The 16,501-nt window shown below is 54.8% G+C and overlaps 1 protein-coding gene across 5 annotated transcripts in view; it reads left to right on the top strand.

Moving 5' to 3' along the window:
* FHL1 (four and a half LIM domains 1) overlaps positions 1-16,501 on the top strand; it is a 49,804-nt gene that overhangs the window by 20,945 nt on the left and 12,358 nt on the right. Inside the window, exon 1 of one of the 5 annotated variants that reach the window (XM_068151781.1) lies at positions 8,581-8,697. The exons of 3 other annotated variants lie outside the window; for them this stretch is intronic. Coding sequence is in view for 1 of the 2 variants with exons in the window: in XM_068151780.1 (XP_068007881.1) it covers positions 8,884-8,905 (22 nt within the window). In the remaining variant the exon portion in view is untranslated. Of the gene's footprint in view, positions 1-8,580; positions 8,698-8,793; positions 8,906-16,501 lie in introns of those variants that run through there. One more of the 5 variants, XM_068151780.1, reaches the window with a different exon arrangement.

Here is a 16,501-nt window from a genome sequence, read left to right on the forward strand (position 1 = left end):
GAACTTGAGAGCTGCATTCTGCTCCACTCAGAGCAGCTCTCCTCTGAGGAGCACTTCACACCTGGCTGTAGGGCACCAAGGTTGCTTTTGCTCAGGCTGGGCACTGCTGGGTGAACTGTGCATGGCAGACATGAAGCTGCTGGGAAGGGAGAGGTGAAGGCTGTGTCTGAGGCTTTTTAGCCCAGTTATTGGCTTCATGCTCTTCCAAGGCACTCTGAATGGTTGGACTTGGTGATCTTAAAGGTCTCTCCTAACCAAAATGAATCTGTGATTCTCTGATCAGACCAGTCCTGGGGATACAGCTGGATCCTCCTCCCAAGAGCAGCAAAAGAAGTCTTGGTGTCCCCTTAGGGTTGGCTGAAGTCCAGGCACATTCAGACCTGTGGTCTTCAACTAAGTTCCTGCAAGGGGGTCGTAGGCAGCCTGCCAAGCCTGTCAAACTGCTCCATGCACACTCAATCTGCTCCTCTGGAGACTAAGTTGAGGCAGAAGGACATGAGAGACAGAGCTGGAAAGAGAAACATGGCCCAGGTTGAACCCAGTTCATTTAAGACCAGTTTGTCTAAGATCCTTTTGGGCCTCAAGGGTCAAGACTTAGGGTCTGGAGAGCAAGTCTTCTGTGGAGTGGCTAAAGGAACTGGGGTTGTTCAGTCTGGAGAAGAGGAGGCTGAGGGGAGACCTCATTACTCTTTACTACTCCCTCAAAAGGAGGCAGGAGTGAGGTGGTCTCTTCTCCCTAGTAATAAGTGACAGGACAAGAGGGAATGGCCTTGAGTTGCACCAGGAAAGGGTTTGGTTGGATCTTTGGAAGAATCCCTTCACTGCAGGAGTGGTCAGGCACTGGAACAGGCTGCCCAGGGAGGTGGTGGAGTCACCATCCCTGGAGGTATCATAGTATCATAGCATCAGTCAGGGTTGGAAGGGACCACAAGGATCATCTAGTTCCAACCCCCCTGCCATGGGCAGGGACACCCCACACTAGATCAGCCTGGCCAGAGCCTCATCCAGCCTGGGCTTAAACACCTCCAGGGATAGGGCCCCAACCACCTCCCTGGACAACCCATTCCAGGGCTTCACCACTCTCATGGGGAAGAACTTCCTCCTCACCTCCAGCCTGAATCTCCCCACCTCCAGCTTCATTCCATTCCCCCTAGTCCTATCAATGGGTGTTAAAAAGCCATGTAGACATGGCACCTGGGGGCATGGATGAGTGGCCAAGGTGGTGAGCTGATGGTTGGACTTGATGAGCTTAGAGGTCTGCTCCAGCTGAAACAATTCTGTGATTCTGTGACTTGAGCTTGTGCTGAAGGTCTAAATATAACTGTAGGCACCACAGCAGGCACTCAGCATCCCTGCTGCTCGAAGACAGAGGCTTGGCATCTTCTCTGTGACACAGCAAAGAGCCCAGGAAGGAGGAAGCAGGGATAGGAGCAGGACTTCCTCATGCAGTTGATTCAAAGCCAACCCTTTACTGCTCCAGTGCTGCTGCAGCCTCTCCTCACCTGGAGCCTGGCTGTCCTGGGGCTGCTGCCATGGGTCCGTGTGGTGCCTGTGCCCCACCGTGCTGCAGCTTCTCTTCTCCAACCCTGACCTAGTCAGGAGTGGGGCCAGGAGCTGAACAAAACTGTGGGCCAACGAGGCAGCTCTTGATTTATGCACAGCCTTGGTGTCACTTGGTTTCTCAGCAGCAGCCAGAGGTCTGCCATGTCTGCAACAGGTGACGGGGAAGCAGTGCCAGCCGGGAGCGTGCGTGGAGGGAGCTGCAGAGCAGATGGCAGCAGGGAAACAGACTGGGAGCTGCCACAGGAATAGCCCTGGCAGCAGGCCAGCCTGTGGCTGGAGGCAGATGGGAACAACTCTCTTATCTCTTCCAACTTTTGCTATTTTTTTGCATGCCTTTATTTCCAGACCTGTTATCTCCTGACCATTCTACCCTGTCACTGCATCCCCATCCTTGTTCCCACCCCCTCCACTTCTGATCCTGCCACTGTTTCCCCCTTTTGTTTCTACTCACACTCTGAGTTCATGAGGGGTTACCCAGTCTGCTTCCTTGGAAAGCTATTTCTAGCTCCTCTAACCCTACCTACACAGATGACCCTGAAAGATTCTCCTGGCACTGACAGGCTCAGCACATAGATGTGACCCAGCTGGAGTTGAGCATGGGAGGAAGGGAAAACACCCTGTGTGCCCTTGCCATGTGCTGCCCATTTCCTTCTCCACCATTCCCACCTGGGGGCATGGGGCTCAGCTGCTGGCTGGTGTGTTCATCCCTCTGGCACAGGGATGTCCTTGAGGGTTGTGCTCTGGATGGGGGTGCCTCCTGTACCAGGGTTTGTCTGTCTTGTGCTTGCCATGTCCTTGCATGCAGAGCAGGGGAGCTGAGCCAGGTTTGAGTCTTCTGAAGTGTTTGTGTGGTACTTCAAAGAGAAAGTGCCCAGTTTAGAACTGAGCTGGCTGCTTGGAAGGACCTCCCTATGGGAACAGGGAACAGCTTGGAGAAGTGAAGGGAGACCTTAGAGCAGCCTTCCAGTACCTGAAAGGGTACTGGAGAACTGGAGAGGGACTTGTGACAAGGGCTGGGAGTGACAGCATGAGGGGCAATGGCTTTAAGCTGGAAGAAGGGAGATTGAGACTGGAGATGAGGAAGAAATTCTTGAGAGTGAGGGTGGTGAGACACTGGAGCAAGTTGCCCAGGGAGGCTGTGGCTGCTCCCTCCCTAGAGGTCTTCAAAGTCAGGTTGGAGGAGGACTTGAGCAACCTGAATTGGTGGGAGGTGTCCCTGCCCATGGCAGGGGGCTTGGACCAGATGATCTTTTGCGGTTCCTTCCAGCCCCTAACATTCTGTGATTCAGTTAGGGGCCAGAAGGGACCTAGAAAGCTCATCCAGTCCAACCCCCCTGCCAGAGCAGGGTCACCTAGAGCAGGTCACACAGGAACACATCCAGACAGGTCCTGAATATCTCCAGAGAGGGAGACTCCACAAGCCCCCTGGGCAGCCTGCTCCAGAGTTCTGACACCCTCACAGGGGAAAAGTTCTTCCTCATGTTCCCATGGCACTTCCTCTGCCTCAGCTTCCACCACTGCCCCTTGTGCTGGCATTGGGCAGCACCCAGCAGAGCCTGGACACAGCCTCTGGGCACTCACCCTGCACATCTTGATAGACCTTGAGGTGAATGAGGGATGCTAACCCCCATGCTGCCTGGTGCAGCCCCAGCTGGTGGGACTGTGCTGGTCCTGTGCTGTGAGAGCAGCAGCCTCCAGGCTGGAGCAAGGAGGTGCTGTGACCCTCCCTGCACGACAGGAAAAGCAGGGAGCAGTTTGGGGCTCTTGTTTGATGGGGTAGGACCAGTGGGGGGCTGGTGTGCTGGTTTTTTTCCCTGTGCAGGCTGGCTGACTGTGCAGTGCTGAGCAATGGTCATGGAAGCAGAAGGTGCAGTGTTACCCTCGGGGGCTGACAGGTGCTCCTCTCCTGCTGGGATTTACTGCTGCCCGCTGCTTGCTTTGATGATTCTGACTAACAGTTCATCAATGCCTGGGTTACACCAGCTCTATTTAGGACCTTCTGCGTGGTGATTGACAGCAGGATGTGTGAGCAAGCTGAGACCTTTCCTGGCAGGACTGGTGGGGCAAGAAAATACTCTGGAAACCACGCTGTGAATCATTTGTCTATCCGAGTGGATGATACTATGGCCCAGTCATGCCACCTTGCTGTCAGGCCTGTCTGATGGGGTCATAGTGCTCAGACCAGCTCCCTGGAGCCCTGCAGGGCAGGTTTAATGCTCAAAACAAGAACACTCAAGCTTGCATGCCCTGCTGTGCATGCCCTGCTGTGCCCTGGCCGAGACGTTCCTCTGGGAGCTGTGGGTGCCTGGTGCCCGGCTGGCAGCGACGGGCTCGGACGGGGCTGGCACACCTCCTTCCTGGGGCATCACAGCATCACCAAGGTTGGAGGAGACCTCAAAGATCATCAAGTCCAACCTGTCACCCAACACCTCATGACTAAACCATGGCACCAAGTGCCACATCCAATCCCCTCCTGAACACCTCCAGGGATGGGGACTCCACCACCTCCCTGGGCAGCACATTCCAATGGCTAACAACTCTCTCTGGGGAGAACTTTCTCCTCACATCCAGCCCAAACCTCCCCTGGCACAGCTTGAGACTGTGTCCTCTTGTTCTGGTGCTGCTTGCCTGGGAGAGGAGACTGACCCCCACCTGGCTACAACCTCCCTTCAGGTAGCTGCAGAGAGCAAGAAGGTCACCCCTGAGCCTCCTCTTCTCCAGGCTAAGCAACCCCAGCTCCCTCAGCCTCTCCTCACAGGGCTGTGCTCAAGGCCTCTCCCCAGCCTCATTGCCCTTCTCTGGACGTGTTCAAGAGTCTCAATGTCCTTCTTAATCTGAGGAGCCCAGAACTGGACACAGTACTCAAAGTACCACACTCTTCCTAATGCAGGCCAGGATGCCACTGGCCTTCTTGGCCACCTGGGCACACTGCTGGCTCATGTTCAGTCAGCTGTCAATCAACACCCCCAGGACCCTTTGTTTGGCAGCTCTCCAGCCACTCCGACCCCAGCCTGTAGCTCTGTAGCATCCTCTCTCTCCTGGAGGTGTCTGCTCCCTGCTATGTTTCACAGGGCACTTGTGCTGTTCCTGGCAATGACAATGTGTTTAATCACAGAATCAACCAGGTTGGAAGAGACCTCCAAGATCACCAGGTCCAACCGGTCACCCAACCCTAACTAATCAACCAGACCATGGCACTAAGTGCCTCATCCAGCCTGGTCTTAAACACCTCCAGGAATGTTGACTTCACCACCTCCCTGGGCAGCCCATCCCAATGGCCAATCTCTCTTTCTGTGAAGAACTTCTCTCTAAGATCAAGTCTAAACCTCCCCTGGTGCAGCTTGAGACTGAGTCCTCTTGTTCTGGTGCTGGTGCCTGGGAGGAGAGACCAACCCTCTCCTGGCTACAACCTCCTTTCAGGTAGTTGTAGACAGCAATAAGGTCTCCCCTGAGCCTCCTCTTCTCCAGGCTAAGCAACCCCAGCTCTCTCAGCCTCTCCTCCTAGGGCTGGGCTCCAGACCCCTCCCCTGAGCCTGTGTGGATGAAGAAGGGCTTGGAGAGGAGATGAGAGTTATCTCAAAGTCATACAGCTAAAACCAGCTAAGGAACTGTGAGCAGCCCTGTTCTCTCAGCAAGAGTTGTTCCTCAGCCTGTCCCTGCTGCACTGCAAGGAGGTCACCAGCCAAGGAGGCTGGCTGGTGTGTTCATCCCTCTGGCAGTGATGTCCTTGAGGGTTGTGCTCTGGATGGGGGTGCCTCCTGTACCAGGGTTTCTCTGTCTTGTGCTTGTCTTGTCCTTGCATGCAGAGCAGGGGAGCTGAGCCAGGTTTGAGCCTTCTGAAGTGTTTGTGTGGTACTTCAAAGAGAAAGTGCCCCGTTTACAACTGAGCTGGCTGCTTGGAGGGACCCCCCTATGGGGGCAGGCTGAGGGAGTAGGGTCTTTCCATCTTGGAGAAGTGAAGGTTGTAGGAAGACCTTAGAGCAGCCTTCCAGTACCTGAAGGGGTACTGGGGAGCTGGGGAGGGACTTGTGACAAGGGCTGGGAGTGTTAGGATGACTTTGAGCTGGCAGAGGGGAGATTGAGACTGGAGATGAGGAAGAAATTCTTGCAAGTGAGGGTACTGAGGCACTGGCACAGGTCACCCAGGGAGGCTGTGGCTGCCCCCTCCCTGCTCTAACCATGGGGAGCAAAGGTCACTGCTCTGTTCTGGGGGAAGCTGGAGAGGACTGCTGGCTGGGAGGGTGCCAGAGCTTCATGTGGGGAGCTAGAAAGAGGAATGAGGAGGGTTGCTGGTGGAAACTCAGTGTGCGCTGCCAAAGCCCCAACTCGTGCCCGTAACGATTGCTCTGTGCCCAGCAAGATTAGCACAGGAAAGTATCAGTTAAGGTTCCTCTTACCATCTCAATTGTGCAAACAATTTGCTGGAGCTGATTGAGGAGCTGAGGCAGAACAAGCTGTGGCTGGGGTTTTTTCTCCCCAGCCAAACTGTTCCAGCGTGCTGGCATCGCCAGGCTCCATCTGCTGCACAAGTGGATCCACACTGTGCTCTTTTGGCACAGCCTGCTGGCAATGATGGCCTTTTCCAGGCCACACTGGAAGCCTGGAGATGTTGGGATGCTTGTGAGATGTTGACCTTCTGTGCATGCTGCCATAGGGGCCCTAAGATGGGGGCAAAGACCCAGGGAGGTTCTCTTCCCCTTCTGCTCTGTGCTGGAGTATTGTATCCACTTCTGGCCTCCACAGTTCAGGAGGGACAGGGGACTTCTGGAGAGAGTCCAATGGAGGCTACAAAGATGCTGAAGGGACTGGAGCATCTCTGTGAGGAGGAGAGGCTGAGGGACCTGGGGCTGTTTAGCCTCTGGAAAAAAGCAGCCTGGAAGGGGATCTGATCAATGTTGATCATTATCTAAAGGTGACCCTGCTCTGGTAGGGGAGCTGGACTGGGTGACCTCCAGAGGTCACTTCCATTCCCCACCATTCTGTGGTTTTGTGAAGGCTCAAGGGATCACCAAGTCCACTGCTAGAGGTGGAGGCTGTGCTTGGCCTTGTGTGTGTGTCAAGGAGCTCTTGGGACACCTGCAAGAGGGCAGAGGCTCCTTGCTCCTGGCTGTAGCAGGACCGGTCGGGCTGAAGACGTCTGTTTGGCTGAGGTGGGTGCTGTGGAAGGAATGATAAACATTGGCTCTTCCCAGTGGCCGTCTGGGAGGCTGAGTGACTTTCCCACAGGCAGTGTGGAGGCAGGATTAGCAGCTGGCTGTCCCTGGCCCCCAGCCCTGAGCGTGCACCGACACCAATTGCATAACCCAGAGCAAGGATGTGGCCGTGGAGCTGCTGCAGCCTCTGCATCCCCATGGGGACAAGCCCTAAACCAGAGCTCCCTCTGCTCCCTTTGCTCCCTCTGCTCCCTTTGCTCCCTCTGGGGTGGAAAGAGGTTGGTTGGAGCTGTGGAGCTGGGGTCTTCAGGGAGCCTTGTGGCTGCCCCAGCCAAGCCCAGCCATAAATGGTGCTAGAGAAGCTCTGTAAGCATGGAACCTGACTTTGGATGTGCTGCTGGTCAGGGGCTTGCTCACTTGGGATAGTTGATGCCTTGAGCTTCCTTGGGGTAAAAGTTGGGTTCTCCTTCTCTGGAGACTATCAAAACCCATCTGGATGTGTTCCTGTGCAAGCTGCAGGAGAGACTGAGGGAGCTGAGGGCTCTTCAGCTCAGAGAAGAGGAGACTGAGAGGTTACCTCACCAATGTTTATAAAGATGTGCAGGGTGAGTGCCAAACTGCTCCCTGCTTTTCCTGTCGTGCAGGGAGGGTCACAGCACCTCCTTGCTCCAGCCTGGAGGCTGCTGCTCTCACAGCACAGGACCAGCACAGTCCCACCAGCTGGGGCTGCACCAGGCAGCATGGGGGTTAGCATCCCTCATTCATCTCAAGGTCTATCAAGATGTGCAGGGTGAGTGCCCAGAGGCTGTGTCCAGGCTCTGCTGGCTGCTGCCCAATGCCAGCACAAGGGGCAGTGGTGGAAGCTGAGGCAGAGGAAGTGCCATGGAAACATGAGGAAGAATTTTTCCCCTGTGAGGGTGACAGAGCCCTGGCACAGGCTGCCCAGGGGGCTTGTGGAGTCTCCCTCTCTGGAGATATTCAGGACCTGTCTGGATGTGTTCCTGTGTGATCTGCTCTAGGTGCTCCTGCTCTGGCAGGGGGTTGGACTGGACGAGCTTTCAAAGTCCCTTCCAGCCCCTGGCATTCTGTGATTCTGCTCTGGGTGAAGCTTTATTAGCACAGGGGTTGGACTAGATGATCTCCACAGGTTCCTTCCAACCCTCACTGTGCTGAGGTCCTGGGCCAGGTATTGTAGTTGTACCAGCAGCAAAGCTTCAGTGTGACACTTGTGTCAAAGACAAGTCATAGAATCAGTAAGGTTGGAAAAGACCTCAAGGATCATCAAGTCCAACCTGGCACCCAACACCTCATGACTACTAAACCATGGCACCAAGTGCCACATCCAATCCCCTCTTGAACACCTCCAGGGATGGTGACTCCACCACTTCCCTGGGCAGCACATTCCAAAGGCCAATTACTCTCTCTGTGAAGAACTTTCTCCTCACCTCCAGCCTAAGCTTCACCTGGCACAGCTTGAGACTGTGTCCTCTTGTTCTGCTTGCCTGGGAGAAGAGACCAACCCCCTCCTGGCTATAACCTCCCTTCAGGGAGCTGTAGAGAGCAAGAAGGTCCCCCCTGAGCCTCCTCCAGGAAGTCTGACCTCCTCCATGAAGGTATCTTCTCTTCCCCCTGTGGGCTGTCAGCTGGATTCTCAGGGGCACAACCCATGCCCTTTCTGGGCCCTGCAGCCAGGGGACAGCCCCTTGCCCGTTGCTGGGAGCGCAGCCACTCCAGCCCTTCCCCTCAGCACCGCCAGTGCAGGATGAGTGTTGGGTCTGTAACTTATCTCAGGACTGTTATGAGGCACAATTTAGCTCCAAAGCCAAGGCCACATAGTAGTAGTGTGGGGTCAGGTTCCTAGGGCACACTTTGCCTTTGGGACTAATTTGGGTGCTGAGTAGCCGGGCAGGTATTTACATGTTGCCTACAGAGACCTAGAGGTCTCTGGATCCTATTCTTCTCCCTTGGATCACCTAAAATGGTAAGAATTTGCAAGGGGGGATTAAGGTTGTGATCTCTGGGGAGGGGAGTGGACATCTGGTAGGAGCCCTGGCCATATTAATAGCCTCCCTTTAAATGTATGTTATCAAAGGAAGGAGCTCCTGATCGGCCAGGCACCGGCCACTCTCTCATCTAAGGTGCTGCTGGTGGCTTTGGGCTGCTCACCATGGCTTTCCACAGGCACACAGGTAAAGTGGGACATGCTGCCAGGCAGGTGCTGTGGGGGAAGCCCCCACCTGAGCAATACTTGGTAAATGGGGAGAAAGGTTTTGCTTGTGACCAGGCTCCTGCACCAAGCAAAAGACCTCCTGAGTGCAGCCTCAGCAACCTCCTAAGGCTCCTAAGCAGTGTGGGGGACTGGTGCTGAGAGCACAGTGGTGATGGCAAACAGGCTCCTAAGCAGTGTGGGGGACTGGTGCTGGGAGCACAGTGGTGATGGCAAACAGGCTCCTAAGCAGTGTGGGGGACTGGTGCTGGGAGCACAGTGGTGATGGCAAACAGGCTCCTAAGCAGTGTGGGGGACTGGTGCTGGGAGCAGTGATGGCAAACAGGCTCCTAAGCAGTGTGGGGGACTGGTGCTGGGAGCACAGTGGTGGTGGCAAACAGGCTCCTAAGCAGTGTGGGGGACTGGTGCTGGGAGCACAGTGGTGATGGTGAGCTCATCTCTTTTGTCAGAGGCATTGGATGGGAAGTGTTTCTGTATCTGCTGCTGTGGGAAGGCTGGGGCTCAGCTGTTTGTTTGAGGAAGATGAAGGTGGTTCAGTGCTCCTCCTTGCAGCCAGCTTGCTGTGGCAGTTACTGCAGTGAGCAGGGGAAGCCTGCAGCAGTGGGAAGCTGTGAACCCAGGATGCTTGCTTTGCTCTGGTGGGAGGTTTGTGGTGCCTCCTCCTCTGGATTTGTCTGGGCTCTGCCTCACCAGTGATAGGAAAAGGTTCCCTTTCCCTTCCCACTAGCACTGACAGGCTTCTTGAGAGCAGGTTTTGCATGTCCCCCTGTGGTATGAAGAAGAGTTTTGTCTTCTCTGTTCAGCCCTGACTGAACTGCAGTGGAGTCCCTCCAGTTACAGACAACTGAAAGCTCCTTGGGATTCCCAAAAGCTTAGCTGATGGTTAGAAGCTTTCCACGTTTGTGTGTGTCCAGCCTGTCTCCACAGCCCTGCATCACAACACACAGCAGCAGTGCCACTGCACCTCTTGGTGAGGCATAGTCCAGGAGGTAATCCTGCCTGGAGAGAGGGCACAGCTCCCATGGGCATCAAACACAGCTGAATCTACCCATTTCTGTTTTTATAGGATCATAGAATTGTCAGGGTTGGAAGGGACCTCAAGGATCAGCCAGTTTCAATCCCCCTGCCATGGCCAGGGACACCTCACACTACAGCAGGTTGCTCACAGCCACATCCAGCCTGGCTGCAAACACCTCCAGGCAGGAGGCTTCCACCACCTCCCTGGGCAACCTGTGCCAGTCTCTCACCACCCTCCTGGGGAACAACTTCTTCCTAACATCCAATCTGAATCTAGCAGCCAGTGGTGCTCAGGAAACTTGGCTGGAAGCATAAAATCTCTTTAACACTGAGGAGGAAAGTCACACCATGCTGTTCAACTTCATGCTCCGAGGACCAGGCATGAGCATGAGGCTTCTGGCATGGCATAGGACTACTTAGGATCTGCTGGTGTGACAGACAGACAGACACCAAGCAAGAAGGACTCCATGTTACAAGGAGACACATGGAAAACACAAGGGGGTTGGGGGACAGTTGCCTGTCTCTGGCTGAGAGAGTTGGGGATGTTCAGCCTGGAGGGGAGAAGTCTCTGGGGAGACCTTAGAGCTGCATCTCAGTATTTGAAGGGAGCTACAGGAAAGCTGGGGAGGGACTTTTGACAGGGGCTGATGGTGACAATGGCTTTGAGTTGGAAGAGGGGAGATTGAGACTGGAGATGAGGAAGAAATTCTTTAGAGTGAGGGTGGTGAGACACTGGAACAGGCTGCCCAGGGAGGCTGTGGATGCCTCATGCCTGCAAATGTTCAAGGCCAGGTTGGGTGAAGCCTTGAGCAGCCTGGGCTGGTGGGAGGTGTCCCTGCATGGCAGAGGGGTTAGAAGTGGATGATCTTTCAGTTTCCTTCCAACCCAAACCTTCTAAGTTACTGATTCTAAGTCACTCCTGGGGAGATTCTGATTAGACACAAGGGGAAAATGTTTCACAGTAGGAACTGGACTAAGCTGCCCAGGGCTGGATTCCCCAGCAGTGGACACTTTGAAGATTCAGCTGGAAAGGGTCTAGACTGTGCTTTTTTTTCCTGAGAGGAGTTGCTCCTTCTTGTCCCTTCCAACCTGGTAATGATTTCTTCTTTGACTTCATCCCACAAGCCTGCCTGATGCTGCAGCATCCTTTCGCTGCCCTCTCAGCTCTCTCTTTCCTTTCTCCTCTTCCTCAGGGAGGTGTTCTCTGGGGCAAGGACCCCTCTGGATTTGCTGTTGTGCTGTAACCTAGAATGCTAAAGTGGCTTCTGAGCAGATGCTGCAGCTGGAATGCTGCCAACAGCAAGCTCTAGCTCAACCTCCCCTCCCACACCCCGTGGGGAGTCCGTCTCCGCAGGACAGCTGCAGTGGGGTACCGCAGTGCCTGCCCTGGAGGGTGAATTCTCAGCAGAGGAAAGCCTCATGCTTGGCTTTTGGGGGGCAGATAGGTGCATAGCTGGGAACATGAGGAGCAGCTGAGGGAACTGGGGTTGTTTAATGTGGAGGAGGCACAGGGGAGACCTCATTGCTCTCTCCAACTCCCTGAGAGGAGGCTGGAGTGAGGCGGAGGTTGGCCTCTTCTCCCAAGGAACAAGTGATGGCCCTAGAGAAAATGACCTGGAATTGCACCAGGAAAGGTTTAGGTTGGATGTGAGAAGAAAATTCTTCACTGAAAGAGTTCCCCAAGACTGGCACAGGCTGCTCAGGGAGGAGGTTGGATCCTCATCCCTGGAGGTGTTAAAAATATGTGTAGATGTGGCACTTTGTGAAGTGATTTAGCAGGCGTGGTGGTGCTGGATTTGATGATCTTGGAGGTATTTTCTGGTCTGTAACTGAAGGATCTCAGAGGTCAAAGCTTCAGGCAGGCTCAGAGTGAGGTGCTGAGCAGGACTTTTGCACTTGAGCTGATTTTGGTTAAGTTTTGAAAGGTTGGGATTTCATTTCTTGGACTCCAGCCCAAGTGCTCAGCCTTCCTCCAGGCACTGGGAGCCTGGTTAGCCTTAGCTGAGCTCTGTGTTAAGTGCAAAAGGCCTGGTGGGGGGGAGGTGTTTGCAGGACTGGAGCAGTCTGGTTTTGAATAGCATGTCCCAGCTTCCCTGGGGAACTGTGAAGATTAAATAATGATTGAGATGTGCTCAGGCATGGTGGCAATAGGGCCGCAGGGAATGCTCTTGGCAAGCGCCTGAGGAACTTGGAGCTGTTCTTGTTCTAAATAAAGAAGCTTCCACTTTATCAACAGGGCAATTCTTCTTGAGTTATGGACTAAGAGACTCACATGTGGCACAGCCTGGCAAGAGAACAGCAATGCTCTCCCCTCATACTGCCAGTCCCCCCCCCCCCCCAGCAAAAAATGACCTGTAAGTGACCTGCAGGAGCAGGGAAGGAATTTACCCCCTGGACACAGCACTGGTGAGGTCACACCTTGAGTCCTGGGTTCAGTTTTGGAGCCCTCCCTCCAAGAAGGACATTGAGGTGATGGAGCAGGTCCAGAGAAGGGCAATGAAGCTGGGAAAGGGTCTGGAGAATAGGGCTGGGGAGGAGCAGCTGAGGGAGCTGGGGGTGTTGAGTGTGGAGAAGAGGAGGCAGAAGAGAGATCTCTCTGCTCTCTACAGCTCCCAAAAGGAGGCTGGAGGGAGGTGGGGGTTGGTCTCTTCTCCCTAGTGACATGTGACAGAATGAGAGGAGAGGGCCTCAGGTTGCAGTGGGAAAGGTTTAAGTTGGACATGAGAAGAAACTTCTTCCCTGAGAGGGTTCTTAAAGGCTGGCACAGGCTGCCCAGGGAGGTGATGGAATCCCCATCCCTGGAGGTGTTTCAGAGCAGCAGAGATGCGGTGCTGAGGGCCATGGCTTAGCACCAGCCTTGGTATTTCTGGTAACCCACGTGGCCACTGCACAGAGGAATGCTGAGAGGAGTATCTGAGGTGGGAGAGCAGGGGATGCCAGGCTGTGAGCTGGAACAGGCAGGTGTAGCCAGCACCTGGGGGTGTGGGAGCAGGGTTCACTCAGTCTGCTGAGAAAAATCAGTGATGGGAAGCCAAAAAGCAGCTGCTCTTTTCTTCCCTTACTGCCAGAGCATGCAGATGTGCACAGGGTTAACACCTTCAGCCAAACCTTCTTTCCCAAGTGGCAGAATAATCCCTCAAGTTGAAGCACAGTTTCCCTTGGTGTTTTGAGACCACACTTGAGGTTCTGCCTTGGTGGTTTCTCACATTTGAACACACTCCCCAGAGACATTAACACACATCCTCTGCTAAGTGCTTTGCTTATCAGCTATGCTTCAGCTCCCTTTGCTGAGTGCTTGGGTTTCATCTGGCCTGCAAGCCACTGCCTTGTGGCAGACAGCTCAGATAGCTCAACTGAAGCAGGAGGAAGCAGCCCAGGGGCTGTGGAAGACAGCAACTCACAGGAGGGGCAGGAGGTTGTATTAAACAGACAGCTTTGGTGGAGTGGCACTTCTTAGGCTTGTACCCTTTCCATCCCAAAGCTTGCCCTGCTGCAGGGTGCAGATCACAGTGTCACAGTACATTACAGCTTGGAAGGGACCTCCAGAGACCATCCGAGGCTCCCAGGTGACCTAATTGTGGCCTTCCAGTATCTGAAGGGGGCCTACAGGAGGGCTGGGGAGGGACTGCTCAGGATCTCAGGTAGTGATAGGACTAGGGGGAATGGAATGAAGCTGGAGGTGGGGAGATTGAGGCTGGAGGTGAGGAGGAAGTTCTTCCCCATGAGCGTGGTGAAGCCCTGGAATGGGTTGTCCAGGGAGGTGGTTGAGGCCCCGTCCCTGGAGGTGTTTAAGCCCAGGCTGGATGAGGCTGTGGCCAGGCTGATCTAGTGTGGGGTGTCCCTGCCCATGGCAGGGGGGTTGGAACTAGATGATCCTTGTGGTCCCTTCCAACCCTGACTGATACTATGACTCTATGATCCAGTCCAACCCCCCTGCCCAAGCAGGATCACCCAGGGCAGTCTGCACAGGAATGCATCCAGGTGGGGTTTGAAAGGCTCCAGAGAAGGAGACTCCACAACCTCTCTGGGCAGCCTGCTCCAGGGCTCTGTCACCCTCCCTGTAAAGAAGTTTCTCCTCATGTTGAGGTGAAATCTTCTCTGTTCAAGTTTGATGTAGCCCTGACCCTGACTGCTGCCTGGGAGAGCTTTGTGGCTGCTCCACAGCATGGTGTCAGCGTGACTTGAGGTGCATGGAGGCTGCTGGTGGAGCCCAAATGTTGGAGGTCTTTGGAAGGGGATGGAAGGCATGGTTGTCCAAGGGCTGAGCAGATGCTTCTGAAGAGCAAGAGATGCTCTCTGGAGACATGTGGCTAACTGGCAGCTCTGTGGTCAGGTAAATGTTAGGGCTGAATTCCAGTGGGTCCTTGTGCCAAACACCCTGACACTCGAGAAGGCCACCAGCCTGGCCAGCTGCCCTCCAGCTGTAGCCAGATCCATCAGGGAGCTACATTTAGAGAAGCACCCTGCCAGGGCTGGTGGGAGAGGGACACCATGCTTGAAGGGGGACTAGTTTCTGGAAGTATTGCTGGACTTTTCCTTGAGCTTTTATTTTCATTGAGGGTCCTCTAGGCTATTTGAGGATGGGCATGTCCTGAACTCAGCCCTCTCCTCAGCAGCCTGCACTCTTCTCACCTGCTTCTCTCTCTGAGCAGAACATCCTCTGCTCAGGGAGGGCAGCCTGGGTCCCTCTGTTTTCAAACCCTCTTCTACAGAATCACAGAATTGTCAGGGTTGGAAGGGACCTCAAGGCTCAGCCAGTTCCAACCCCCCTGCCATGGCCAGGGACACCTCACACTACAGCAGGTTGCTCACAGCCACATCCAGCCTGGCTGCAAACACCTCCAGGCAGGAGGCTTCCACCACCTCCCTGGGCAACCTGTGCCAGTCTCTCACCACCCTCATGGGCAACAACTTCTTCCTAACATCCAATCTCAATCTACCCATTTCTAGTTTTGTTCCATCCCCCCCAGTCCTATCACTCCCTGACACCCTCCAAAGTCCCTCCCCAGCTTTCTTAGAGCCCTCAGAGTCAAGCTGGAACAGGGGCTGGATCAGTGCATGCCTTCAGGGTAGGCTTTTGGGGCTCTCATGCACCAGTCCCACAGTGGCCTGCTGCCATGGAGGGATTGTAGAACATGCTCTGGCTGTTGTGGGCTCTTGGTGTGACAGAGGTGAGCAGAGGCCACGAGCAGCCAGCACCTTTGCTGGGACAGTGATCAGTGCATCTTCATTGCAGGCAAGGGGACAGAGATGACTTTGCTGGGTCTAGATCAGGAATCATGGAATGGTTTGGGTTGGAAGGGACCTTAGAGATCACCTAGTTCCAAATCCCTTGCCTCGGGCAGCGACACCTCCCACTAGCCCAGGTTGCTCAAGGCCTCATCCAGCCTGGCTTTGAACAATTCCAGGGATAGGGAATGTGCAATCTCTTCCAGTCTCTCATCCCCCTCTCTGTGAAGAATTGCTTCTTAATCTCCAGTCTGAATCTCCCCTCTGTCCCATTGCCCCTTGTCCTGTCACTCTCGGCCCTTGTCAAAAGTCTCTCCCCAGCTCTCCTGTAGCCTCCTTCAGGTACTGGAAGGCTGCTCTGAGGTCTCCTTGGAGCCTTCTTTTCCCCAGGCTGAACAGCCCCAACTCTCTCAGCCTGTCTTCATAGGAGAGGTGCTGCAGCCCTCTGATCATCTTCTTAGCCTCCTCTGGACCCAAGCTAACAGTTCCATGTCCTCCCTGTGACCTGGACACAGCACAGGTGGGGATGATACTGCAGAGGGCAGACATCTCCTTGAGAGGCTGGAGGCAAACTCATGCCCTGGCTTGTGTACCAGAGGGACCTTTGGTCCACAAGCTGACACAAGGGTAGGCAGAAGCTGGGCTGCCTGGCCGCACAGCCCTGCTCCTGGGGCTGCCAGCCCCAGTGTTAATCTGTCTGTGGAGCTCCAAAGCGTGACAAATGTGTCTCCCATTAGCACAGCAGGAGTTAGGTGGCGAGGCAGGCTCCTGTTACTCCCCGAGCCGTGTGCAGGGGGGTTATGTGTTCTGGGGGAAAGCAACCCTAGCCCTGCCACCAGGAAGGCTTCAATCCCAGCTGCCTTGGCCCCTGGGCAGTGGCATTTCTGCTAAATAAAGCCCCACGTGCTCGAGGAGGCTCTGAGGGCCTGGCAGGGGCTCACATAGTTTCCAGGCTTCCCAGCCCAGCATTTGTTTCAGGTTACTTGAAGCGCTGCAAACACAACCCCTGGCCGAGCTGCCAGCCAGGACGTGGCTGCCTCCTGACCTTGGCAAGGTGGTGCTGCCACAGCTTGGTCCCCACACAGGGCAGCTCCTGCCAGCTCAGCCTCCAGCCTGCTGCTGCTGGGCTGGGGGAAGCAGTTTTAGGGGAAGGGTATGAAGCCAGTGCCCAGCTCTGCTGCAGCCCTCCTGTGCCATGCTTGCTGGCACAGGAGCAAGCACATGCATGCTTGCTTCCAGGGCTTGCTGTCTGGAGGAGGAACTGCTCCAACTTGCTCTGGCCTGGTGTAATAGAATAGAATAGACCAGACCA

Source organism: Melanerpes formicivorus, unplaced genomic scaffold (assembly GCF_026170545.1).
Source record: "Melanerpes formicivorus ecotype bairdi unplaced genomic scaffold, bMelFor1.0.p_v2 SCAF_22, whole genome shotgun sequence".
Classification (NCBI taxonomy): Eukaryota; Metazoa; Chordata; class Aves; order Piciformes; family Picidae; genus Melanerpes; species Melanerpes formicivorus.